Source organism: Drosophila guanche, unplaced genomic scaffold (assembly GCF_900245975.1).
Source record: "Drosophila guanche unplaced genomic scaffold, DGUA_6, whole genome shotgun sequence".
Classification (NCBI taxonomy): Eukaryota; Metazoa; Arthropoda; class Insecta; order Diptera; family Drosophilidae; genus Drosophila; species Drosophila guanche.
The window spans coordinates 1,788,081-1,814,439 of NW_022995745.1; the positions used below are offsets into that span (position 1 = coordinate 1,788,081).

The 26,359-nt window shown below is 46.6% G+C and overlaps 2 protein-coding genes across 5 annotated transcripts; both read left to right on the forward strand.

Annotated features, from left to right (window-relative positions):
- The first annotated feature begins 66 nt into the window (after positions 1-66).
- Positions 67-11,767, forward strand: LOC117581056 (protein ILRUN). Of its 3 annotated transcripts, XM_034267896.1 has the most exons (5): positions 266-288; positions 416-1,060; positions 1,130-1,425; positions 1,532-1,674; positions 11,734-11,767. In XM_034267896.1, the coding sequence occupies exons 1-4, from the start codon at positions 281-283 to the stop codon at positions 1,669-1,671; spliced, it is 1,089 nt and encodes a 362-aa protein (XP_034123787.1). In that variant the 5' UTR covers positions 266-280; the 3' UTR covers positions 1,672-1,674; positions 11,734-11,767. The 3 variants fall into 3 exon arrangements, with proteins under 3 accessions (XP_034123788.1, XP_034123787.1, XP_034123786.1); XM_034267897.1 differs by lacking the exons at positions 266-288; positions 11,734-11,767 and adding an exon at positions 67-213 and having other exon boundaries at positions 1,532-1,734; XM_034267895.1 differs by lacking the exon at positions 11,734-11,767 and having other exon boundaries at positions 1,532-1,734.
- Positions 589-21,420, forward strand: LOC117581055 (homeobox protein B-H2). 2 transcript variants are annotated; one of them, XM_034267894.1, is made up of 4 exons: positions 589-656; positions 12,370-13,041; positions 18,548-18,800; positions 20,468-21,418. In XM_034267894.1, exons 2-4 carry the CDS (start codon positions 12,576-12,578, stop codon positions 21,168-21,170), a joined length of 1,422 nt encoding a protein of 473 aa, XP_034123785.1. In that variant the 5' UTR covers positions 589-656; positions 12,370-12,575; the 3' UTR covers positions 21,171-21,418. The 2 variants fall into 2 exon arrangements, with proteins under 2 accessions (XP_034123785.1, XP_034123783.1); XM_034267892.1 differs by lacking the exon at positions 589-656 and having other exon boundaries at positions 11,844-13,041; positions 20,468-21,420.
- Positions 21,421-26,359: the final 4,939 nt, after the last annotated feature.

Genomic DNA, 26,359 nt, shown 5'->3' on the forward strand with positions numbered 1-26,359 from the left:
ATACTAAGGTATATTTCGAGAATGAGAAGCAATATTTTGGTATATTTCTGAGCGTTAGACGGTATTTTGTGTCGATAAATCCGCGGCCACACTGCCGAGATCATTGCTGTTTTAAACCCCGGAGATCGCCTGCACCAAAATATAAGATTAGCCTTTCGTTAAGGTCACGTCCGTCTCCTACCAATCCGCCGGAGGACACCGCTTCATCCAGAGGTAGGTCGTTAGCACCAGAACATCGGAATTGGCCCTGTGTGTGAGTGTACCTGTACCCGAGCCGTCCATGCAAGTGTGAGTGTGCGTGCGTGCGTATGAGTGTGTGGGTGCGTTTCCAGTGTTGGCATGTGTGTATATGTGATTGCTGAAACAACAACAAAGCAAGAGCTAAAACGCATTTTCATTTCAACATTTCCTGCAGTGTACGCCGCAACAAAAGACCTGCCCAGCCAGCCCACGAGACTAGGAGCAGAGCAGAGCTCGCCGCAATAACAAGACCCCACACCCACACAGGCGCATTGGAGGAAGAAGAAGCAGCAGCAGCAGCAGCACAACCCCAGCAAGCAGAGTGCACGCCGCCGACGCCGCTGCAGTCGCCCGCTGTCACAATGGATGTGGAGGAGAACTACGAGTCCCCGAATGCCACAGAGAACCAGGACCAGCAGCATCTGCAGTTGCAGCTGAATCTCCAGCAGCAGCAGCAACAACAACAGCAGCAGATGCAATGCGAGCCGCTGTTTGGCCTGACCACGAACACAACAACCACCACAAATCCCATGATGGAGACGAACAGCATCGCCATACCGCTGCCGGCGCCGCCCGGGACAGCGGGCGGCGTTGTTGTCTCCTCGTCAGCACCAGCCTCACTTCCGGCATCGTCGCCAGCGGTGCCGCACCAGCCGAAGGGCCTGCCCACGAACGACTTTGATATCGACTCGCTGCTGCTGCAGCAGTTCAGCTGCATGGGCACCACAGACCATGAGGATCTTATTAGTCAGTTCCAGAGCCTCATGAACAATCAGATGAATCGGGACTCGGCGCGCTTCTACCTGGAGATGAGCAATTGGTAAGAGCAAATTGGCCCATCCACAGATCCCATCTGACATCCTTTGTTCTGTTCTCTTCGCCCCAAAAGGAGTCTGCAAACAGCCGTCGGCTGCTATTTGGATTTCTGCAGTCTGCAGTCGCTGCCATCAATGAAGATCGTCCAGGGGCAGCATGTGAATGCCCAGCAGCAGGCGTTCCAGGTGCAAAACGATGGCACCGAGCGGTGGCCCAACAACTGCTACCTGACCTCGCCCATCCAGACGCAACGCATCAATGTACCATCCCTGCGACCGGGCGAAACTTGTGATATTCTGGCCGATCTGATGCCCACCCAGCCGCCGATTATGTGGCGCCTCTGCACACCAAATGGCTGGTATTTCGGCGGTGAGCGAAACACACACACACACACAACCGAGTTGCCCCCGAGGCAGACTTGTTGCTTGCCCAGAAAATTGTCCTAATTGTTATTTTTCTCTCTGCCCACACATAGATGCCATTTGGATAATACCGCCGGGCACACAGGCCAGCCAGGATGAACTGCAGCAGCGCATGGTGCAGCTGATCACGTCGGAGGCCAAGCCGGAGGTCTATCCGCAGATCAACATCGTGATAACGGCGCACACACACTGAGCAGCAGCGGCAGCTCCAGCATTATTTTCATAAGAAATTTCAGCAAAAAAAACAAAACAAACAAATAATTAAGAAAGAGAGCAGCGTACTTCCCGGGCACAGAGGATGGAGGAGGAGACTCGAGAGAGAAAAACTAGACCATGGTGAAATTAGTAGTAAGGTGACGGGATTCACCACAGTGCCTTCTCATTCGAGAAACACCAGCTTGTCAGTCGTTTGCCAAACGCTCTAGCGCATGGTGAAATTACTAATAGGTGACGGATTCACCCCAGTGCTTCTCATTAGAGGAACACCAGCTCATGGTAAATTCATGGTGAAAGTTCTAATAAACGTTTGCTATCTCTCTCTAGCGCTTGCCTCTCTGAGAGCTGAGAGAGCGTGGTGAATAAGCTGGAGCTCCTCCACTCAGATCATGGTAGAATCATGGTAAAATTAGTAAAAAGGTGACGTCGGCAGCGTCTCAGAGAGGCAAGCGCTAGAGAGAGATAGCAAACGTTTAACGTTATACACTTATTGTTATTGTTTCTGCTGACAGCAAAGTAAACCTTTGTAGCGGCATAGCAAAAAATATTTTGTTTGTTTCTAAAAAGATGTAATTGGATCTTTTAGATTCTATTACATACACATTTCATTACACATCCAAAATATAATTCATTGCCTTCCGCGTACGTCTTCATTCGTAAACAATGAAGAAAAGGAAAAGGAAGACAATGAAAAAATCGTGCGCTACACAACCTCATGGGTCGACGTTTGGCAGAAGGACTGACAAGCTGGTGTTCCTCGAATGAGAAGCACTGTGGTGTATCCGTCACCTATTAGTAATTTCACCATGCAGCTGACGACGTCACCTTGTTAGTAATTTCACCATGAACTAGAATCTCCCTTCCCTCCTGCTACTGCTGCTGCCACTACTGTTGACGCATGTCCCCCCCCCTACCACCACCCCACTCACAGCAGGCGAACTGCATTTCGGATAATTCACATTGAGCAAGATTTATTATAAGATTTAGGTATGTGTCCCTATGTACTTTTTGGACTAGCATAAATATTCTCAGTAGTGGATTTTGTATGATGAACCCCGCTCCTCCCCCTCCCACCCACAACACCACCCTCTAATACATATGCAAAAATTATGTAGCTGTGCCTACTCCTGCACCTGCTCCTGCTCCTACTCCTGATACAACTCCTCCCCATACTTATATGTATAAACAAAGTTGTTGAGTTCAGATGTAGTTTACATTATGCCTTTACCATAATTATTTTCTTTTTTTTATTGTATTTTGGTGCCAGACGACGACGAGTATGAGGTTCGCCGGATAAGTAATTTAGAGAAAGAAATTAAAATGTTCTAAGCATTAGCGGAGAATGTTTGCAACCATTCTCTATTATAATTTTGTTTGTTTACTTGATTTTGGATTTATTATTTTGGGCTTTTGGCTATCTTCCCGCAATTAAGAACTTTGTAACCTGTAACAAAATTAGACATATAAGTGTTTAAGTGTTTTACTAAGCCTAAGAAACACAAGAGGAAAGAAAACAAAAGAGTATTGTTTTTGCAACTGAACGGCAACATTTAACATAAACTTTAAATGCCGCAGTCGGTATTTTTGTCTGGAGCTACACTCTGGTCACTCTGCGGGCATCTCAATGCAATTATCGTTGTAAAAAGAATTAAATTAGCGATGTAAAATGTAAAAGTCGATACTGATGTAAGAAATGTAAAACGATAAAATGGTACTTTAATTGCATTGGTGGTATTTTAATCGCATAACTGGTAGGGTCACACTCAAGGTAAGCCAAAGCTTTCGTCCTGTCTGGCAGCTCCGTAGCGGCACTCTTTCTTTGTTGATTGATGGGGCAGCACTATTGCCATTCACAGTGAAGCCAATTTGAATTCAAAAGCTGCCGCCAACTGTAGCAGAATCCAATCTGCTTCGAATGTAAATTGAATTAGGTTTGTGTACCATTCCAGACGACTTTCCCCAACCATGTAAAACATCGTCCATATTTCTATGCTTTGCTCTGATATATTCCTCAAGTCATGCAATCCGATTGCGAGCGGCATTATTTATGCGCGCCATTTGCAACCTGTCTGCCGGCAGCCGTCTTGCCAAAATCTTTTGCAACAAAATTTGTAATTGAGTCAAAAAGAGTCGAAAAAGAACACACAAAAATCTGTTTTATTACAGTGTGGAGCAAAATATTGGCAGTTCCCATGAAGCTCGGTTCAAGAATCGAAGTGAAGGAATTTAAAGGGGGAAAATGGTGTTTGGGAATTAGATTTTAGGGAATTTTTAACGCAAAATACAACACATTGCAGCCTCAGGGGATGATACATTCACTCCAAGTGCATTTCTTAAAGAGTTTTGATTAGTTTTGAGAGCTAAAACCGGAAAGAGATTCTGTGAATGCATTTTCAGCATTTGAACAGAAACGAAAATGAAGGAAAATGTTTCGTGGAAACATTACAAAATAGATTAAATTGATTACTTGCCGCTTTTGATTGCTACACTTTTGTGCGCAACTGTACCTGAGTATAGGCACTCACGTATGCATGTGTGTGTGTGTGTGTGTGTGTGTGTGTGTGTGTGTGTCATGTAGAGATGGGATCAGGGGTCGTTCGTGCGTTGGCACGGAAATGAAATGCATTGAAACGGAAAAGAAAATTATAATCCGTCGAGGACTGCCTTTTGACTTGAATTACAAATGGCGCACATGCAGCGGCAGCTGATGAGCCAGGGGGCAGAGAGTGCAGAGAGGAGGGTGGGGGGTGGGGTTGGGGGGTGTCAACACCCTCGATTCACTCTCTCCTCCTTCCACTCTCCACTGTCATGTCACGGACAATCAAATCAAAAAGGCGTCAAAGCACAAGTCCTGCGCTGCATCTATGCTTCTCCTTCGCACACACCCACACACCCACACACACACACACACACGCACATATGCTGCATCTTGCTCGCACCTATGGCTGTACAAATGGAACGTTTTCTCGTTCCATGTAACATTGTAAAATTGCATTTGCTCTCTCCTTCTCTCACATTCGTTTGGGAACGGCATCCAGCATCCAGTTGCTTGTTGTTGTTGCTGTTGTTGCTGTTGTTCTAAAATTCAGATTATGATTTGATTGCCAAACAACTCTACCCCCCCGATTGGGTACTGGGTACTGGGTCCTGGATGGGGTCCAAGCCTATTTGATATTCATAGATTGGGAATTACAAGCAGCCAGTGCCAATTGTCAACAGTCTTTTACACACACACACAGAGTAGAGGGTGTGTGCGGGAGTGTCTGCGGGTGTGGCAGAGGCACGTGCTGATGTCAAGTTGTTACATGGGCGCCGGCGACGCCAATTTGTTTGTTCATTTCATTTCATTATACACTTGCCAAGGGGACAACCTGATAACGCGGCAACGAAAGTTTGTGCATAAATATTTAGCGAAGAATTCTGCGAATCTTCCATCCAGTAAGTTTGTGTCTTAGCCAGCGTGTCTTCTGGCTTTAGTTTTAACAATTGTTTTGTATTGTTATCTTTAAGGTAGTGTATCTAACGCTTCGGCCTCCCTTTCCCTCTTGCTGCATTTCATTTTATTTCGTTTCATTTGTTTTTCTCTCTCCTTTGGCAGATTTTATCATTTCTGGGGGGTGCGGGGTGCTGCTGGGCAATGGGATTACAGGGAGCAGTAGCTGCGTGGGCGTGTCAATTGGAAGCTCCAATAAAGATGAAAACATTGTCGACATCCTCGGGGACCTCAGCAGCAGCAGACAGAGTAAAAAATGTATTTTCTAGTTTTTAAGATCACTCCCGCTTGGAAGTGAAGCATAAGCATTGAGCAAAGAAGTTTCCAAGAAGCTTGTTGGGCTTGTGCTCTTGAGCTCTACGTATTGTATATCCATCCATCGAATTTGTGTACAAAATTCTATTATAAATGTCACGGCTCTCCACGACTTTATTCACATTCCATTCGAACCGATCCCCCTGTACCCCTGCCCCAGGCACAACTTGGAGCCCATTAAATGCATAAAACAATTGCCAGACAGTTTGACGCTGTTGGGCAACCTAAAAATGCAAGCACCAGGCCAAGAGGCCTCCAAAGTGTCGCTCCGACTGTCTGTCTCGCTGTCAGATCTGTGGTCCATTCGGTGCAGCAGTGCATCGGTCCTGCTTCGAGTCCGGTCCGCCCGTCTGGTGGTCGATTTTTATGAGCGCCGCGCGTTGACAGCTTAAAAGTCTCTTAGCATGAAAAATATTGTCAACGCCAAATGGCGATTCTCGATTGTTTGTGTTTGTCGCTGCTGCCTCTTGCCTCTTGCCTGCTGCTGTTGTTGTTGTTGTTGAGAGGAAAAACTTTTGACTTTTGATGTGTTTTGGCGATAAGATTTTGATAGAGCTGCGATTTATGCGCCAACCAAGCGACCCAGCGACCAACCGACCAACCGACCAGCCAGGACTTTTAACTTATCTGCAAAAACTGACAATCAAAAGAAATATCAGCGAGTAGTAGGAGTTGTGCAGGGTGCGGGGGGGAGGGGTGCCCATAATTAGCACAGTTTGACAAGCACTAAAGTGCAGAAGTGAAGAACTGGAAGGCGAGGCGAGTAAATTAATTTCACAAATTGTGCGGCGATAAATTCGATTTTAGATACTCCAACCTCAACTCTCTCTATGTGTGTGTGTGTGTGTGTGTGTGTGTGTGTGTGTTGTTGGCCTTTTAAACAAACATGATTTTGTACTTTTATTTTATGCCATATTTAAACTGATTTAATTTGATTTTCAGCCTCTCTGCCTCTCGCTGGTCGTTTGCCTTTCGATTTGTGTCTCGATTTTCGGTTCGACATTCGGCTTGTCTAGCTCTTATTTTTTTTATGCATATTGTTCGCCTCGGTTGTGGTCCATAGAAATTAACATAAAACTTACCAACCTCCCCTCCCCTCCCCCTCCCCCTCCCACTCCTTTGCTGATAAGAAATGCGGGGAAAACTTTTCTGTTGCCCCTTTGTCATTCTCCTCCGATTTTGAGTTTTATTTGTGGGCTCTGTTTGTACGATTTTGTCACGGGCCCTTTGGGCGGCCTTTGTTTGGTCATCGTGATATATAACAGCAGATAACGCCCTAATCGCCTCGACGTGAGCATATATCATTCGGAGCACAGCTTCGAATCAGCTCCTCCCCATCGATTCTAAACCTGAAACTGGAGCGAGGCTGGCGATGATCGTTGCGGCCCGATCGGCAATTAGCTGAACAAATTCGGAAGAGGATTGCCAATGGGAATGGGAAGTCTACTTCGCTTCCAGAGTAGTCCTTTTTGGCCAGAGTTTTTCCGCCAAGCTCTCTAGATTTGTAACATAAATTGTTGTAATTATTTGTGAGGAAAACGCGTTCTGTGCGTCTATGAAATGTTAGAAAATTCTTGCTCAAGCGAATTGATTTGATTGAAATGCTGAAAAAATAAATAAAGCAAACAAAAATGTCTATAAAGATAGGCATTTTAGAACTACAAATCTCTACTTCGTATTGCCATAATTGTCTGTTTAGAAATGCCAGTCAGTAGTAGGTGACGATTCCTTAAAATGCTGCTGTTCTCTGCTGTTAAGTTATCAACAATCGCCGCTCCGCAATCCTTTCGCTTGAAGCGCTTCAACATTTCCGTAATTGATCTTCAAAAATGATGTTTGTAAATGTATTTGGGGGAGCACCCTAACGAGGGTCGTCGATATTCTGCTCAAACGTCAATATTATTAAATATAAATGACGCAAACAAATTCGTAGGATGACGGATGAAAGGAGCCGCGCGAGTTGCTGTTGTTTTTGTTCGTGTCTTAAGCGCGGACGCGACATTGCGTGATGAACAAACGTCGAGCATTTCTCAATGAGATCAGTGGAATCATCAGGGATATGCCTGGGTGGACGGAGGGGCCAGGGCGGGCAACCGAAACCCGAAAACCGAAAACCGAAAACCCAAAATGAAATGAAATGACATGACGTGTTGTTATTAAGCCGCATAATCAAAATAAAAAATAAAAACAAAGCCAAACATATTTTTATGAATGAAAAGGAGACGTCTGGCTACTAGAGAGACCCCAAAACCACTTGCCCCCCGATGCCCCGATGCCACCCGATACCTGAGGGCCACTCCCCGATCGCGGGCACACACTGAGGCCAAGCCAATTGGATTTGCAGTGGGGTTTATTTGGTTTCGAATTCGAATTGCCTTGGAAGCAGTGTGCGGACAGCAGCGTCGGCAGCTTCAAGGCGATTAGCGAAAAGCGGTAAATGTTGTGTTAAACCTCAATTAAGAGAGAGAGAGAGAGAGATCGAGCCCAGAGCCATGAGTCGAGAGCCGCCAACAGGATGTTAAACTCTTTTGGCGGGGGGGCAATTTGAATCCGCTTTGACTGACGCCACACGCCAGGGTCAGATTTAAGAATTTACGACTTATCCACCAGGGAGGGTCCCAGGTCTCGCTCGGTTCTACAGCTTCAGCGGCGCCTAGAAGGAGCTTCCAGCGAAGATCTTGGCTGTGTGGCACTCCGCCGTTGCTCCCGGGTGTCTCCCTGCCTCTCGTACCATCGTTAAGTGCTTTTTAATTTGTTTGCATTCGGAATCTGAATCAGAATTCCCTGTGTTCCGCTTTTATCGAGAATCAAGTGAGCTGAGTGCAATTACGACACCTTCAAAAAGCCAAACAGTATACATCCTCTCGTTCCATCATTCCTGAGGCACTTAAGCTCATCCCCAGGGGGTTGTTGGCTCTCCCACCCAGTGGCCCAGTGGGTGGTTGCTGCCTGGTGGTAGCTGTTGGCTGCTTGCCTGCACGATTGTCTGTTTCGGCGAGTGGCGATGGCTAATTAAAATTACTTTCCAGGGCGTCACTCTGAAATTTACACGCAGCTCCCATCGAGGGTGCTGTGGCCGAGGGAGGCGGAGGAGAGTGCCACATTAATGGTCAGTTGGTCATTTTGTAGCCACTGTTAATGAGAGTCCCAAGCTGCTGCTCCCATAGCCATTCATTGCTTGGGAAAAATACTCTCACCTTCCCGCTCCAGCCAACTGTGTATTTGTCATTTTTAATGTCTTTTTAAATAATTTCGTGTGGCGTTCACAAAGGTCAAAATACACTCCAACGAATGGGTCTAATGGCTCCCTCGTTGGGTTTTACCTAGATTTATGGCCGCCTTTCACTTGAGTAATTGCCATCAAAATGTTTCCATGATTTTTTATATATTCTGTTCTACAGTTCAGCTTGTTGTATAAAAGTATTGGAGATCTCTTTGATGTAATGGTTTCCCTTTTAAATTATTATTTCTGCTTAGGCTTCACTCAAAATATTAGATGGTTGTGTGCCAAAACTCTGATTCAAATATAAAGATTTTATAGTCCGAGTAACATAAACATATGAAATAAAGTCCACCCACTTTGGGGATATTTTAAATGAATTTTAAGCTATAATTATCATTTTTCTCTATAGTCTACCAGTTTAAGTTGGCATAAGAGTCTTGAGTCTTTTATCTTCGACATTTTTGACCAGCCTTAATTGATGCTCGAAGAGCATTTTGGTTTCGTTGCTATTGTGGTTTATTTTTTTCCCCTTTTTTCCTCTCGCTTCCAGCTCATCTTTAATTAACTTATTTCTCTGTGCTGTGTAATATCTTTCGCTTTGCCATGGGGATGCAGGGTGGGGGGATGGTGCGTTGAGTGAGCAGCAAGTGCCGTTAGTTAGCTAGCCATCGTTTCAACAAAATGGCGGCCACAGCTGGACAATTTCGTGTGCAAGGGGGCGAAAGTCAAGCTGCCCCTCATTAGCAGCCCACGGCCACTGGAAGGCTGCAAGACAAATTGTTGTCACATTTTTGTTTGTTTTATGGGAATCTAATTAATGCGAGCACTGAAAGGCAGGCAGGTGCTGGAACCCCTTGGCAGAGATGGGCCACAAGAAGTCAAAAATTGGTTAATTAATGAAGAAGAAATCAAGGAAAAATTAGTCAATAAATGAAAATAGTCATTGAAGAATTTTAAATCATTTAATTCATTTTAAAAATCCAGTTACCACTGAATCGGGCATTAGTTTATTTGTAATTATAAAATATTATATTTCTAGTTAATAAATCATTTCTTAGACTTTTGAACCAAATGGTTTTCTGCTAATATTGACATAGAAGCATCCCATCCCGTCCCATGAAGGATTCTACTCTGTGAAATGTTTGCTTACTCTACGAGATTGGACCCTAAATTCGAGTACCTTGAAGCTGTCAGCAACATGTATTCCCATCCCTTTGGCTGCACCCCTTTTGAAGCGTGAGCCTGATTGCTTGCCACATTGTTAGCTGGCTCATAAAAGTTTGAAAGTCACATATTCAGATGGATGGTTAGCGTTTCGTTCCTGGAAATACATATTTTCTGCGAGCAAGCAACAAATAATTTCAGACAATTGCTGTCATTGTTGTGTTTGTAATGCAGCCATTTTTGAGAGCAGCCAGCCACATGCAACAACGGGCGAAGCATCCCGCCTCCAGGCGCCAAGCGCCAGGCGCCAGGGGCTGGACACCACGAGAGTGCCAGCCCAGCGCCTCTCTCACCACTCAACCACTTGGCTGGAGTAGGAGCCATGGGCCCGGAGACTGAGAGTCCATTCACTTGCACATTAGGATTAGGCAGCAAATTGACATCGATACGAAGGAGGACGAAGGAGCAGAAGTTGGCACACACTTAGAGAGGGTGAGAGAGCGAGAGAGCGAGAGAGAAGGAACAGCGGGCATCCATTTAACTGCTGCCAATTTACTGTTTAAATGCCAAACAAAAAGTGTTAACAAGCGCAAAAATAACAAAAGAAGAACAAAAAGCAACAACCACAATTCGAAAGAGAGACAGCTAGAGAGAGAGAGAGAGAGAGCAAGTGGCGATTTTGGTAAGACAATGTCTTGGGCAAGAGCGAGTCAGATATACATATTTATATGCTCTCTGCCACCATCCATCCCGCATATCTCTTTCTGATTGTGTGTCTCTCTGTGTGTGTGTGTGTGTGCCTGACAGTGAACCAGTTTTTGGGGGCGTGGCCTGGCACTGCCAGATATAGCCTGCAGCAGTAGGGTTGACAGCATCCCATCCATCCATCCATCCATCTTGCTGTCTGTCTGCGTCCGCTAGCGACCAGCAAGAGCGCGCGTTGCTTGCCATAAAAGTGTTGAGTTTGCAGTGCTGCTATAAAAAGTTTATGGCTGAGGGTAAATTTGGGGATCGGCTTTGCTGGAAGTTTTTAAATCGTTTTGTTATGCTTCCAAATAAGTTAAACACCACTGGACATAAGCAATGGATAAACTGTAAGTAAATAGTGTACAAAATAATTCACTTTTGTGAGAAAAACTATTAATAATTATATTATTTAAATTTTAAACGCTGAAGCTATAACAATAATAAATAAAAATTAATGAAATTAGTTAGAAACCCATAATTAATTGTAAGCAAAATTATATTCATTAAAAATCCCTAAGTTTCGCCATAAGACTATGACCGTGATATCTTCCTAGTGGTTCGCGGCCATTGCCAGGCGGAAACTCACCACGACAGCGAGACACAGGCGGACAGACAGACAGACAGACAGACATACAGACAGAGACACAACTACGCTGCTGCTGATTGAAGCCTAATGAATGTCAATTGCCGCCAATTACGACCAATAAATGCGGGCAATAGACACAAGCGAGGAGAGCGCAAGCACACGCAGAGAGAGCGAGCAAGCGAGAGAGCGAGAGAGCAGAGAGCGGCGCACAGAACGACGCTCGGAGTGCAGTGCATGGAACTCACCACGCCAAGCAGCAACCCACTTGGCCAGGCCCTCAAGTGCGAGCGGGACGACGACAGGTGGCAGCACACCTCTGAGTGGCTCGAACGGCAACGAGGCTGGCGGCCGGGGCTCAACTGGTTTCTGCCGGGCCGGGCCGGGCCGGGTCGGGCCTGGCTGAGTGACTGAGCCGGGTCCGTGCTTCAGTTTCGGTCGAAATCCACAGGCGAGCGGTTGTCCACACCGGCTCTGGTTCGCGGTAGACAAGCACACAAGTTACGACTTTCAGCAGTAGCAGCAGCAGCAGCAGCAGCAGCAGCAGAAGTAACTGTAACTGTAAATCCAAACACTCGTAACATTAACAATTAACAGTAATCGAGTGGCAGAAGAGACGAGGCCAGTTGCCAGTGCCAGCAACCAATTGAAAGTTGAAACTCCGAAAAAGCGCGCGTGTTATAAATATTTTTGTTGTTGTGCCCCATAAAGTGAGCAAGCAGTGTGTGCGCGAGGGGGAGCAGGGACAGGCAGCGAGCAGACACACACATGACCACAATGCCACCGGAAATGTCCGCAGCAACGGCAGCTCCCGTTGGCACCGCACCCAGTCCGGCCATTGCCGTCGGCGGCGGCATGCCGCGCGATTCACCGCCCGGAGGTGGCGCCGTGGCCATTGCCACCACCAGCCCCAATGCGACCAGCACCACCACCACACAGGCGACCCGTTCGCGCTTCATGATCACGGACATTCTGGCTGGCAGTGCGGCCGCTGCGGCTGCTGCAGCGGCGGCGGCAGCAGCTGCAATGGCAGCAGCCTCCGCGGGACATGACACCGACTGCTATGGCAGGGAGCGGGATCGCGAGCGCGACAGAGAGCGGGAGCGGGAGCGGGAGCAGGCGGCAGCAGCGGTGGCCGCCCATCATCATCACCAGCAGCAGCAGCAGCAGCAGCAGCAGCAACAGCATCAGCAGGCCGCCCTCCAGCAGTACATTGTGCAGCAGCAGCAGCTCCTGCGCTTCGAGCGGGAAAGGGAACGCGAGCGGGAGAGGGAGCGAGAGCGAGAGCGAGAGCGAGAGCACTTCAGGGAGCGCCACTCGCCTCCAGCGAACCCCGCACTGGGCTACCACCACCAGATGGCGCCTCATCTGCTGGCCCACTTTCCACCCTCCCACTACGCCGTGCTCCAACAGCAGCAACAACAGCAGCAACAGCAACAGCAGCAGCAGCAGCAGCAGCAACATCCGCATCCGCATCATCTGCAGCAGCAGCTGGAGCGGGAGCGATTGGAGGCCCTGCATCGGCATGGAGTGGCGGTGGGTGCCGGTGTCCATTTGGAGCCTCATCACAATCAGCATCTCCACCATGCGGCTCATCCCCATCACGATGAGCGATCACGTTCCCCGTTGATGTTGCAACAAATTGGAAACAACAACAACAACAGCAGCTCCAACAACAACAATAATAACAACAACAATAGCTCCAACAGCAACAACAATAATAACAATGGAAGTGGAAGCGGCATGATGCTGGGAGGAGCGGGCAGCAGCATCAGCGGCGACCAGGCCAGCACCATCGACGACAGCGACAGCGACGATTGTGGTGAGTGCGATAAGGAATTTATATTGATGCCTCAAAGGGGAGGCAGATCTATAGAGTGCGATGCGATGTATCGTTCTGGGAGAGGAAGTGATTTTTAAGGGGATTTACAGTCACTGCAAACTTAAGCTATTGCAAATATATTATTATGCTAATATTAATATTATGTTTACTTTATTGTGCCGTTCCAAGGCACTTTTAAGAACTATTTTTGATAATAGTTTCCTACTAAGGAGACTGAAACTTTGATGAATGGAATCTGCATACGGGAATGAGCTATAGAAATGAGGAATGGGAGCCGGGAATGAGGAATATGGTTGCAATACGCTTATTGGCAAAACAATTGTGTTTCGAAGACTCAGAAATATTCAAATTACATCTTGTTACTAGACCATAATTGGTAAGCCATAAGAAATAGTTTGAGCTTCTTCAGTAGCGTAGTGCTCGAAGCACTTCATAAAAACTGATTGACTCTTACTAAATGTATCTGGGAACACTTATATAAACACTTATAGACAAAAATATGCGCTCTTAATTGCTGTGAAACTGTTTGGAAATGGCTCATTTGGAGATGGTTATTATAAATGCAAAAGGAAGGCCGTTTTAGCATTAAAACTGAGCAGTGACTAGGGAAGTGAACAAAAATCAAATGTTCAGTTGCCTGAGAGCAACTATTGAGTGCAGTTTTAGGCCGCTAACAGTTCTGGCTGTTGTTGGCTAATGAGTAAGATAACTACAACAACAACAACTGCAACAGAAACCACTGTGAACTGTGTGCTAACTGGCATGCGGTTAGCGTCGGCAGCTCCGTGCCTGAATCGAAATGGGAAAATGTTGGCTTGATAGTGGAAGCCTCTCGCTCTGCCCAGTCATAGTGGAGTGGAAGGGGAGGGCAGAGCGGGGTAGATATTAATATAGAGGTGAGGCAGGGGCAGGGGCAGGGTCTGAGGCAGAGGCAGAGGCAGAAGCAGGTGCCTGTTCCACTCGCGAGTCGCGAGACTTTGCCCGGTCTCTCGAGCAGATTAACAAAGTGCACACTTTTCGTACATACATATATAATTTCCCAGTCAAAACTGTCAACGGTGTCTAAGTTGGACTACCCTTGACGGTTCCCCAGCCCAGTACCCAGTGCCCAGTGCCCTCCTTCTGTTCCCCTGATTTCCCCCCAATGCGTGCAAAAATTTAATTGATTTTGCTGCCTGTTTCGGTTTCGGTTTCAGTTTCTATTTAGTATTCTTGAGTTTATTTGTTTAGCTGTTAAGTGCTTTTAAGCGTTATGCAAATTATGACAAATCACTATTAAACACTCGTAAAAGTGCGTTTTCAATTTATTTCTGTTCTGAGTTGATAGAAAATGCAGAGAGGAGGCAGGGAAAGGCGTAGCGGATAGCTAATTGCGAGGGTTGCGACTCTAGAGTCTAGATATTTGTAGACATGAATTACCCTTTTATACAGGCAATTTTAATGACTTAAATGGTCTGCCAGTTTGCTGATATATTTACAAATATTCAGTGCTTCTTCGTCAGCAACTGCTCCATAGTTTTGCTCAAAGATATTTATATTTTTTGTATATTAATTCTTTACATCTTCGGGGAAGTCTTCTTCACCATTTCAATACAATTAAATGAGTAAAGCCAAACGTTAGCTTTCTATAATGTTCATAGCTCTAGCTTTGGCAGACATTAGGAACTATAATTTATTTTTCCTTAATTTGTTTCATTATCTCTGTGTTCTTTACGCTCAACAATTTGCTGCAATTTCACGCACAATTTTCACAGTTTTGTTTTCGTTTTGGTTTCTGTGTGTGTGTTTGACTTGTGCCAAAATCAATTAACAAATTAAACTATAACCAGAAAGCGCAGCTTAAATCAAAGAAATCGACTCAGCCCACTGCAACACATACGAGCCCCGCACCCCGGACTGGACCCCCTTCTGTTTTGACATCCCGCTGTCAATTTTTCCAAACCGAAATTGCCTTTGATTTGAGACACAAGCCAAACGAAAATAAGAAAACAAAAACCCCACAAATAAATACAAATCAAATTCGAGAAATAAAAATTAAGTTTAATCTGCTGGCGGGGACAACAGCACAGCCCACACACACACACACACACACACACACACGCACACGCACGCACACACAATCACAGTCGCAGTGCCAGTCGCAGTCTCAGTCTCAGTCACAGTCAATCCCATTGACAGTTCGCTCTCTCTCTCTCTCTCTCTTGCTCTTGCTCTCAGCTGTGGCGGGGCCCACGCGCAGCGGTTTGCTTACAAAATATGAAAGAAAGAAAGGCTTTTGATTCAGTGTCGAACCTTTTAATACCCACTGCATTAACCATACCAAATTCCTAGACTGGAAAAAACATGCAACATATGTCGAAATCTATCTGCTAAATTCTTATGTTTTGCTTCCCTTCATCAATCTACCGATTGTATGGCCGCAAAAATCTCTAAATTTATTTTCGCCTGTTTAGAGCTTGGCTGCGTCACTCATCAATATCATTGCATTGTTTTTTACTGCATTGAAAAGAAAACCAAAACGCAGCTTTTAACGGCTTAATCGAAGCCCACCAGCTAAAGCAACAACACAAAGAAGGAGAGACCAGGAGCACACACAAAAATAGAGAGAGAGCGAGAGAGCGAGAGAGAGGGTACCTTGTATGGGTCTGTGCTTGGGGTACGAGTCTCCACAGGTTACGAGTCTCCGCTCTCCACACACAACACTCGCGTGTCACTTGAGACGCGTGCGAGCGACAGTTGTTGCTGTTGTGCTGCTGCTGCTGCTTCTCAAAGGATCGGATCGTTGTCACTGGCTTATAGCCGCGTTTGAAATTGACCCAAAAGCTGGCTGCCTCACCCTGCCCTGCCCTGCCCTGCCCACTGAACTGTTCACTGATCGATCTGCAAAACGGCGGTGGAGCGGGGCGGCGGGCATACGAAATCACTTGAATCACATTTCTTTTGCCGCCTCAATGCCTTCGTGGCCCACCATCAAGTGCCAAAGGATCAGCAGCAGCAAAAAAATAAGAAAACGAAAAATAAATAATAAAAAATTGATTTCAAATTGAAATTGATATTTTGGGGAATCATCTTTCAGACGAGTATGTGGCCGAATTTTGAGGTATTTCAAGAATGCCTTCAGTCTCTTTGTTTGGCTTCCAAGCCCCTGAAAGCGAGCAGCGAGAAGAAGAGGCAGCAAAAGAGGAAGAAGGAGCTGAAGCAGAATAAGAAGCAGCAGCAAGCAGACCGAGATAGAGATAAAGACAAAAGCAAGTCCACTTAATTCACATAATGGAAAACAACAACAAAAATAATAAATAAATAAATAAATGCTCACGTGCGCCACGAAAATCGTCGGCAAAAGCCAACCAAGTTCGTTACCCAAGTCTTTTGTTTTTAGCATTCTTCTCTGGCCAAAACATAGACTTGCAGTCAGTGTTGGATACCCTAAGAAAGTAGCTCTTCTAGAGTGAACATTGGAAGGGTTTTCCGGCTAAGTCTAAGAGCAACTTTAAGTTGCATATTTAAATGTAAATGCAAGTAACAAGAGCTAACACACAGTGGAGCTCATTTATTGAAGTGTTATTTCCCACAGTGTTGTGTAAGTTGTGGGTGGAGCTTCCCACCGCCAGACTCATTTAGAGGCCTTCACGCCTTGTAAGGGCATTCAATAATCGTTGGATTTGCGGTGGTTCCTCTTTAGCTCATTTGATGTAAAGGAAATGTTAAATCATAGACCCAACTACATTATAACAACATTATAGCTATAAATTATGGCTATAAATTATAATGCATCCAACACGAGAGCCAAGTAACCGTTATATAAGGTTAGGTCCGTGAGCCGCTGCCGCTGCCGCTGCCGCAGCCGCTGCCTCTGCTTGTGCCGCTCCCTCTACCCGAGCTTTTGCCACTGCTTGTGTCTCTCCCTCTGCTTGAGCTTTTGCCTATGTCTGCGCCTCTTCATCTTCTTGTGTCTCTCCCTCCGCCTCTTTACATCTCGCTCTCGCTCTCTCTCTCTCTCTCCTCAGTGCACTAAACGCCAACATTATCAAAATGTTGATAAACGTTTAGCCACGAAACAACAAAGAAAAGAAAAACGGCCCAAAGAGTGCAGGCAGAACGATAGTTATACAAAAGTTAGCTGGAAGTTGCTGCCCGCGGCGAGGGTGCATCGCCTTTAATTAAAATGCAAAAAGGCCAATTGCAAATGTGTTTCCCCTCTTTGGCTGCTTTGGCTGCTTCTCATAGTTGTTGCTGCTGCTCGCTGCTCGCTGCTCGTTGCTGCTGTTGATGTTGCGCAATTAAAATGCAAGCATAAATAAAATACAAAAAATTGCACACAGAGCGGCGGGAAAGGAGAGCAGAGCGCAGCGACAGACAGTGAGAGATAGCGCAAAAGGAAGTCGTCGCTGCACACTTAAGCATGTTTAATACAGTTTAGCCACAAGCACTTAATTACAAATGCGAATGACTAGGGAAAGCAGGGGAAGGGGTTACTGTAAGTAGAGAGCGATGAGAGAGACAGCCAAGTGTGGAGGGGGGCGCTCTATCTTTGTGTATTCAACAGCAAAGTGTGGAACAGAAATTGCGGAAATGCTTTGCAGCCAAGACCTGAGAATGGCTGTTAATGAAGGAGCACAGAGAGACAGACAGAGAGAAAGAGAGAGAGAGAGAGAGATAGGGGAAAGACATGCCAAAGGGGGGTGGTGTGGGCTGGATAAATATGGAGTATATGTGGCCACATCCACTGGAGCAAAGATCGGGGAGTGGCTGGATTTCGGAGAGTCCGGCATGGGTTATTAGAGAAACATTCAACAAAGTATAAAAGATTTTAGCAGATTTTCAGCATGAACTCACCCAAGCGGACACTGAGCGAAATTTAAGGATACAAAAGATTGCTTTCTTAACATTTGGTAGGCCAAAAGTTGATCTTTCTGCTTCTTGCTCCCTGCTACTCTGAACTGGCAATGTACATAGTTATGTGTGTACCCCCCCCATTGCCAGTGCTCACTGTACATTATATGTACATTTGTATGTATGTAGTACATCCATCAATGTAATGCTGATAATTGTTTTGCTGGCTGTTGTTGTAATTTGTGCTCATAAACTGTTTAATTGCAAATTAGCAGAAGGCATTCGGACAGCGAAGCGGCAACAACAATGTTGCCACATCTGAACATGCTCTGTGGCAGTGGCAGGTTGCTCTTGTTGCATGTGAGTTGGTCATAAAAAGAACTAAAAAGCGCGTAAATGTTGCAGAAAATTGCAAAAATATGAGAGATGTCCGTGAGTGGGTTTATTGTTTTGCAAATGAATGAATGGGTGCGGCGGGCGGGGGGGGTACAGAAAGCTAGGCACCAGGAACAGCTACACTCAGACAAATCAGATGTGCATAAATAAATGAATATAAAATATATATTCATTATACATACAACACATTAAAAGCTAACATTCTTTTACTAATGATCGATCGATCATGTTGCTTTTGTTTTGTTCCCCTTTTTAGGTGGCAAAGATGACGATGGCGAGGACAGCCTGAAGAACGGCAGCTCCGCCAACGGTGACTCCTCATCCCACCTGAGCCTCAGTCTGAGCAAGAAGCAGCGCAAGGCGCGCACCGCCTTCACCGATCACCAGCTACAGACGCTGGAGAAGTCCTTTGAGCGGCAGAAATATCTGAGCGTGCAGGATCGCATGGAGTTGGCCAACAAGCTGGAGCTGAGCGACTGCCAGGTGAAAACCTGGTATCAGAATCGCAGGTGAGTCTGCCCCTCCATCCCCTCTATCCGTCCCTGTTTAGCAGCGGCTCTCCTTTGAGGCTTTGTCAGGCGGCTTGGCTTGATTGCCGGCAGTGCGGCACTCAGCTCAACTGGTCGCTAATCAGCGCCTTTAATGGGTTGCGCCCATTTCTTCGCGCACTTTTCCAATAAAAATCATTTTAATGGCGACCAGCCTCCTACCCCCCTCCCCCCTCGCTGTATTGAGACACTCACGTATCCATTTTCCCATTTTTGTGTGGAGTGTTTTTATGCTGATTACTTAATTTGCTGCATTTTGCGCTGCGAGTCGTAAAATCTCGTCGGCGATTTACTAAATGAGTTGTTTACTTTTTTGTTAGCCTGACTATAATGGTCATCGATGTGTTCAATCTGACGATGTTCCCTCTTTGATTTTCTCTCAGTGCAAGTTTGTTGCCTAGGTCTTTCGTAGTCGAATTCGAGTTCGAATTGATGCTCAGTCGCTGCTGCTGCCTGCTGCTGCCTGCTGCTGCTGCTGTCCTACGTTCTTGCTGCTTTGGCATTTTATTTTCAATTTTAATTATTGCCCAATGACTTGTCACTATTTCGCTGTCTCAGAACCACAACAAGAAGAACAACAAGAACATCTGGGTGGCGGGGCAGGGGCTAGTGCAATACTTAGCTGAAGTTGGAGAGCAGCCAAAACATCTTGCGAACCGGATGTGCTTGCTGTGCCCCTGTCTGGCATTCGGTTCTTAAACTGGAGTACGGATTATATTTCTTTATTGTACACACTCGTAGTTTGTTTCTAGTGTTGTTTGTTACGCCTTTTGCGGCTTAGATTTGACTGCAGTAACAGCTTTAGTTTGTTTCCTGGCATTTGCTTAGTTTTCGAGGCTTTCGTTGAAATATTTTTAGTAAATTTGTTATCGTCTTTTTATGTATTTTTAAGCGGCAGGGCAGCAACTCAAATGCGCTAAGAAAAACAAATGTGCTACCATTATCCCAATGCCAAAGTCAACACATAATCTCCTGCTCCTGCTCCTGCTGCTCCTGCTCCTGCTGAACCACTTCACAGCTGCTTTCCCCTCACACTCACACTCTCTCCCTCTCCATTTCCCTCTGTCGCTCCCTTAAGGCGATGAATGTGCAAAAAATGTGTAAAAAACTCGACCCTATGCCCAGTCTGCGTTCCAGTCGCAGTCCCCGACCTGGTTCTAATTCTAGTTTCAGTTGCAGTCAAGGGCCTGGCGCCTTCGAACAATTAAAGGATTTGCGCAAAAAAAAAATAAAAATAATGCAGGCAGCAGCTCCGGCTGTGGCGCGGGGCGGGACGCTGTCAATTAGGACTCGGTTTTCCGTTTTCAGTTTAGAGTTTTTGGATATTATTAGTTTTTTTTGTTGGACTTTTTTCGGTGGACTGGCACAAGATTAATGACAAAACAATTAAGTGCGAAATATAAACAGTCGGGGAGGAGCGGGGCCGGACCGACTGCTGGGAGAGGGCAGAGAGAACTCTCGGGACTCGGGCGGTGACTCGGCAGTACTACGGCCATGATTAATGGAGAGGACTCTCTCTCTCTCTCTGTCTTTCTCTGTCTTTTTGCTCTTCTTCATCCTCTATTTGTTGGCCAATCTGCTTTAGCGTCAGCTTCATCGTTCTCTTTTTGTTATTTCTTCGTTTGCAGAACCAAATGGAAGCGACAGACGGCCGTGGGCCTGGAACTGCTGGCAGAGGCTGGCAACTACGCGGCCTTCCAGCGGCTGTACGGCGGTGCCACGCCCTATCTGAGCGCCTGGCCGTATGCGGCTGCCGCTGCCGCCCAATCGCCCCACGGCGCACCGCCCTCGGCCATCGATATCTACTACCGCCAGGCGGCCGCCGCAGCGGCCCTGCAGAAGCCAGCGATGCCCGCCTCCTACCGCATGTACCCCACCAGTATGCCGCCGGGCATGTCGCTACCCGGCATGCCCCCACCGCCACCCGGTGCTGCGCCAATGCTCAGCGGTTACTATGCGGCCGCCGCGGCAGCCGCCGCCACTGCTCAGCCACCGCAGCAGCAGCAGCAGCAGCAGCAACTGATACCGCCGCGCGACCGTTCGCCGGCCACCAGCCAGAGCGCCAACAGCGAGGCGGACTGCGAGCGGGGCAGCAGCAGCAGTCGCCAACGCCTGCTCACGCCCAGTCCGCCCCTCAATCCGGGCAGTCCGCCGCGCCGCGACCGCGAGCGGCTGAACGAGGTCGAGGATCTGCCCGGAGCACCCCTCAAGCTGATGCGCTGCTCGCCCCTGCCCGCCGACGAGGAGCACAGAAGCGGCGCCGAGCAGGAGCGGGAGCGGGAGCACGCCGACGACGACGACGAAGACGAAGAACTGGCCCTGGAGGTCTGATAAGCCGATGAGCTGTTGAGCTGTTGAGCTGGCCCCAGTGCACCCTCTCTAAGCTGGATCTCACAAACTGTCTAAACATCATCATGGGGCACACTCGTGTCTAGCACCTACGAAATGTTCGGGAAATGTTTTGCTTTAGTTTTGTTTTTTTTTTAAGCAGTCTTAAAATTGTTTGCTAAATTTAATGTGAAAATTAACTAAATGGAGTTGAATAATTATCTAAAAAAAAAGGGTTAACAAATGCAAAAGTCAGTGCATTTTAAACTAAAAATTTGTCAGTTTTTATTTTGTTATTTGCTTAAATTGTATTTCTGCATTGCTTCAGAATATTTCCTGAATATTTGCAACTATTTTCCTTTATTTTGTGTTGCAAAATTTGACTCCCAAAGAGAAACGGCTTGAAGCGCTCGCAGTATTAATCAAGTTCCCGATTTTTCCCATCTGCCCCAGTAATTGTGAAGAGAAAACAAAATACTTTTTTTTATAAATAAATAAATATTTAAATGTACTTAGACTAGTGAAAATGTTGTAAATTTTTGTAAATGATTTTTGTACATACGAAGCAGACCAACAACAACAACAACAGCAGCAGCAGCAACAACAACAAAACAGAAAAAACAATTTTTTTTTTTCAAACAATAATTTTTTTTTTTAAACTTTTTTTTGTGCCTAGTCTTAAGATGTCTATTGTGTGTAGTAATAATAAAGCAAAGAAAAAAAAGAGCAATCCAAAAATGAAAGAGCGAACTGGCCTTTGTTTTCCGGGTGAAGGAGTCGCGCTGAAGGACTTTCCCCGAAGCCTGAGCCTAATGCGAGCTGACACACGAGCGGCCACAAAGGGAAACAACCCAAGGGGCAACTCCTTGATAGGGCCACTCGAAGAACTGTTGCATTTTTGTGGCCTGGGAAGCGTCTGTGGTCCATTAAACTGCTCACTTAGAAATTGTTAACATTTGCCAAGAGCCAAGAGGCAAGAGGCAAGACTCCGACTCGGACTCGGACTCGGACTCGGACCACTCCAGGCCAAAGACGCCACTCGCTTTCCGTTCGAGTGCCGGATGCCGAAACGCTTTTAATTGACTCGCCCGGAACAACCCTCCAGAAGCGTCAATGAAGGGCGATTCGGCCTTAGCTTTTAGCTTTGGTGATGGCACCGTGAGCTGAGATCACTGCTGACGATGCGTATGTTAGGACTGAACTGGTTCCCGATCTGTGCCCAATCGCATATGTTCCTATTAGTAATTATTTCTAATGGTTCTAGCTGCTTGCGTCCACTAAGTTTCGACTCTTCCCTGATCGGCACTGCAGTCCATTTGAGGGTTCTCAGGCTTCCCGCTTCACGCTGCCATCTCTAGATTGTGGTACTACTCCTCGTACCTACCCCGTTGCTGTTTGTTTTGCCTGTTTACATGGCAAGCGGCCCATTTTCGCTACTTTTATGACAATTTCAATTTTTGCATTTTGCCCTTGCCACTGCCACTGCCCGCGCCCGTGCCTGGGTCTGGGTCTGGGCCGTTGCCAATGTTAATGTTCTAATTTATGGGGTTGCGGCTAAGCGAATTCAATTTGCGTTGCCTTCGAGTGGCGCACAGCGCACAGCGCAACCCCTACATGCAATCGGAACCCAATACCATTCAAATCTCTGACTCTCTCTCCCTTTCCCTTTCCCTTTCCCTCTTCCTCTCTCCCTTTCTCGGTCTCTCTTCTCTGCGTGAAGTGGCTGCGTCGTCATCCAAGTCAAGTGTCGGAGGGTTCCGCGATTTGTGCGTAGAGTTTCCTGGGAGTCATCGACGACGACGTCTGCATAACGCCTCTGTAACAAATTGATTATTCGGTGTGGTTTTTCTTCGGTTTCAGTTATTCTTTCTCTATGTGAGAACTCATACGAGTATCTACAGTCGAGTCGAGTTCTTTTCGCATCGATTTGAAATTTTTATGAGTGCCTCGAGCGGCGAGGAGTGGAGTGGAGTACTTATAAATTTATGAGTGGCCCGTCAAATCGCCCGACCGTGCGAAAGTTTTCACTGAGAACGCAGCCACAATGGAAGGGCTTTGGGTTTTTGGGCATGGGTTTGTGGGTTGTGGGTGGTGGGTGCCTGGTTCAGCCTCAAATTTGCATATTATTGTTTTCATCTCACAGATGATTGGGCAAACAAAGTGTCAGTGGGAGCCCTCAAACTGGACCCCAAAAAGAAGTGTGTAAATTGTGGGTCAACTGTGGGTTGCCTTGCAAACACACAATTTATGGCACTTTAATCGCATGGAATTGGTTATCGTTGTTATGATTATATTGATGCTATTATATAAGGGTTTCGTATACACATTGAAGGAGAGTCCTTTATGATAATAAACAACTAAGCTAACGCAGATTTTGTGGGAATATTCAATCCAATAGCTACTCAGATCGTCAGAACTGCAACAAATGCAATGAGGCAGCTTGCAGATGGTTTTTCCACCCTTTTTCTTTTGTTGTTAGCTTATCGCTTGTCACATTAATGGCATCCCAATTGGGAATGGCAAACAAATTCGTATTATAAGATGTCTCAATGCATTGAGTTTACAAGAAAAACGAACTTCATTTATCAGCTAAAAAATAATACACAAATAAAGTACAACCAAATCGAACCTAAAGCTAAACATGGTCCTTGATTATTGTCTCAGCGTTTTTGCAATTCGCTTCTAAGCTGAAGTCATCATCCCCATGCACTGACAGACAATTTCCATCGTTTTTTATCACTCGTTTGAATGATTGCGTCTATTGTGGGAGTAAGTAATTCCTTGCTACGTTTCCCCTTGCAAGTTTGCCGAGCTGCCACTGGCACTGGCACTGGCTTGGCTTGGCTTCTTTTGTGCATCCGAGCTGACAAAGTGCTTTCACACCGGAAGCAATTGCAATGCGTTCGCCGTCGTGCCACATCCACATCCACCCACATCCCATTACCATTGCCCGCTGCCCGTTCCCTGCCCTTTCTCACTCGCACTCGTTCTTAGGGCTTTCCCATCTGAATTGTTGTCGCAATCTTTTCCAGCTAATTGACAACTTTCTGCTCAAGGTCCGCGCCATCGATTTGGCGACGTTGCTTTTTTTATCGACTTCTTTGTGAGGCTAATTTGTCACAGGATGCAGGCGATTGCGGGGGACTGCAAGGATCGGCTGGGACGAGAGAGTGCCGGGATGCTGCTTCATTACACAGGCAATTTGTTGCGCACAAAGAGCGCAGCTCGAAACGGAACAGGGCTGAACGGAGCACAGAAGCCAAGCCGAAAGGCATGGAATCGAATACGGAATGTGGAGTGTGGATGGCAATGGGGTTGAATGCGTGAGTTTGGAGCTTCCGATACTAATAAATTTGTGCGCTTAAATGCGTGTGTTTATCGAATTAGACGCTGCCGGAAGAAGGATGGTTGCGCGGCATCAGAGAGGCCCAAGGACAGGAAGTTTTTGCTGGAAATTTATGTGCCAAATTGGGTCAAAGGGGATGGATGCTGGACACAAGGTTATGTCAATACGTTCATCTCTGTGGCAGCTCTCTGAATTCTTTTCCCCTTCGCTCTGACTTCGCTAACATCTGACGTTGCCTTTAAATTATTGTAAATGGGCTTTGTGGCGCCAGGGATCAGAAAAATCGATTTGTCGGTCGTCGCCGCCAGTTAAACGCTGCCAAATTGCTGCTCCACTCCACTCCACTCCACTCCGCTCCGCTTCGAGCTGCACTGTAACTGGCCCCGCGGTGGATTCAGTGGATTCAGTGGCATCGGCGGCTACTGGTTTTTGAACCTGCCTCCACAGTCGGCACCGCGGCCCAATTTGCATGCGTTCGATTTGCAATTCGCTCTGCAATTGCATTTGCGGTTTTCGGTTTTCGGTTTTTCAATCAATTCTAACTGTGCAAACTGCACAAGGCAATCAGACGTGCCATGAAATCTACTGCCAGCCACTCCTGCTCGACTATGATGCTACCCTGCCAAAAACAGACAAATTCTTGACTCTAATTAAAGCCGCAATTAATGGCTTAAATGTGCTCTCTTTGAGAGCAAAAAAAGACTAAAGCTGCCATAATAATGCTAAAAAACGGAATTAAAAATGTTTGAAAATTAGCGAGGGTCAGCCAGAAGTGTCCTGTCCTAAGCAGCACTTAAATATTGATACTTATTGATGGATTTTTAGTGTTTTCCCCATTCTAAGCTCAGACAACTCAGACTACAGGGTACCGGACCAAAAGCTTCATTTCGCAGCCTTCGCAGGGCACACGCCAATGTCAAAAGGTTCTCACAGCCGACCGAAGATGATGATGATGATGATGATGATGACTGAGCGACCGAAGCGATACGTTGCATTGCGATGCGATGCGATGCGATACGATACGATACGATGTACTCAGATACTCAGACTCGACCCGGGCACTCGTGTATCGCACAGTAAGGCGATACTTTCTGGCGTGTTTTTTTGTTGTTGTTTATTGGTCGGGGCAAGTGCCGTTAGCTTTCGGTTGACCGTGTGTGTGGTCCCCAGGATTGAGTTCAAAGCCGCACACAGGATTGCCGGGGCGCCAAAAGTCAAGCTTTTGTTTGCCTTTGACGAGAGTGCGGCACGTGGTGCACATTCGTAACGGCTTTGGGTTTTGGCTGTGTGTCTGTGGGTATGGGGACAACTGAAGTGTGACTAAACTGTGCCCGCGGCTATGTAAATTGTTCGTGTTAGCTCTGCAAAAGAGTCCTCTGCCCTCGGCATGTCCATCAGTCAGTCACTCAGTGCAGGAGCAGAGCCGAGCCGAGCCGAGCCGAGTCCTGAATGGACCTCACGCTGGGCGCAAATGCATTTTCGGCTGATAACAAAAGGCCAGGGCCCGACCAGCAGTGGGCTAAGGAAAGCAAACAGTTGTTACATTGGTATCCAATTACCCGGAGACGACATCAACTTGGCTCGAGTTGAGCCAATTTACAATTACAATTGTGCCAAGGTCCAGCGAAGAGAGGAACAAACACCACAAAAAAAGGCAACAGCAGGCGATGAATGCCTCGGCTCGGCCTGAACACGCAAGGCCAAAGGCGAAAGGTACGGCGGGGGATGCCAGGCTCTGCGAGGGTTGCTCAGCGAGTGGTAAACGCGTGTACGTGGCTACATGCATCCAAGTTGGAGTATCAAAATAGCAGCACTTTCACCAGTGCAAAGCCCAGAATGCTGTACT

Excerpts from the sequence above, each read along its gene's own strand:
- LOC117581056 (XM_034267896.1), top strand. Across the intron at positions 1,061-1,129 it reads TACCTGGAGATGAGCAATTG|GAGTCTGCAAACAGCCGTCG; the intron begins GTAAGAGCAAAT and ends TCGCCCCAAAAG. Across the intron at positions 1,426-1,531 it reads AAATGGCTGGTATTTCGGCG|ATGCCATTTGGATAATACCG; the intron begins GTGAGCGAAACA and ends GCCCACACATAG.
- LOC117581055 (XM_034267892.1), top strand. The coding sequence starts at position 11,988 with ATGACCACAATGCCACCGGAAATGTCCGCAGCAACGGCAGCTCCCGTT. Across the intron at positions 13,042-18,547 it reads CAGCGACAGCGACGATTGTG|GTGGCAAAGATGACGATGGC; the intron begins GTGAGTGCGATA and ends TCCCCTTTTTAG. Across the intron at positions 18,801-20,467 it reads ACCTGGTATCAGAATCGCAG|AACCAAATGGAAGCGACAGA; the intron begins GTGAGTCTGCCC and ends CTTCGTTTGCAG.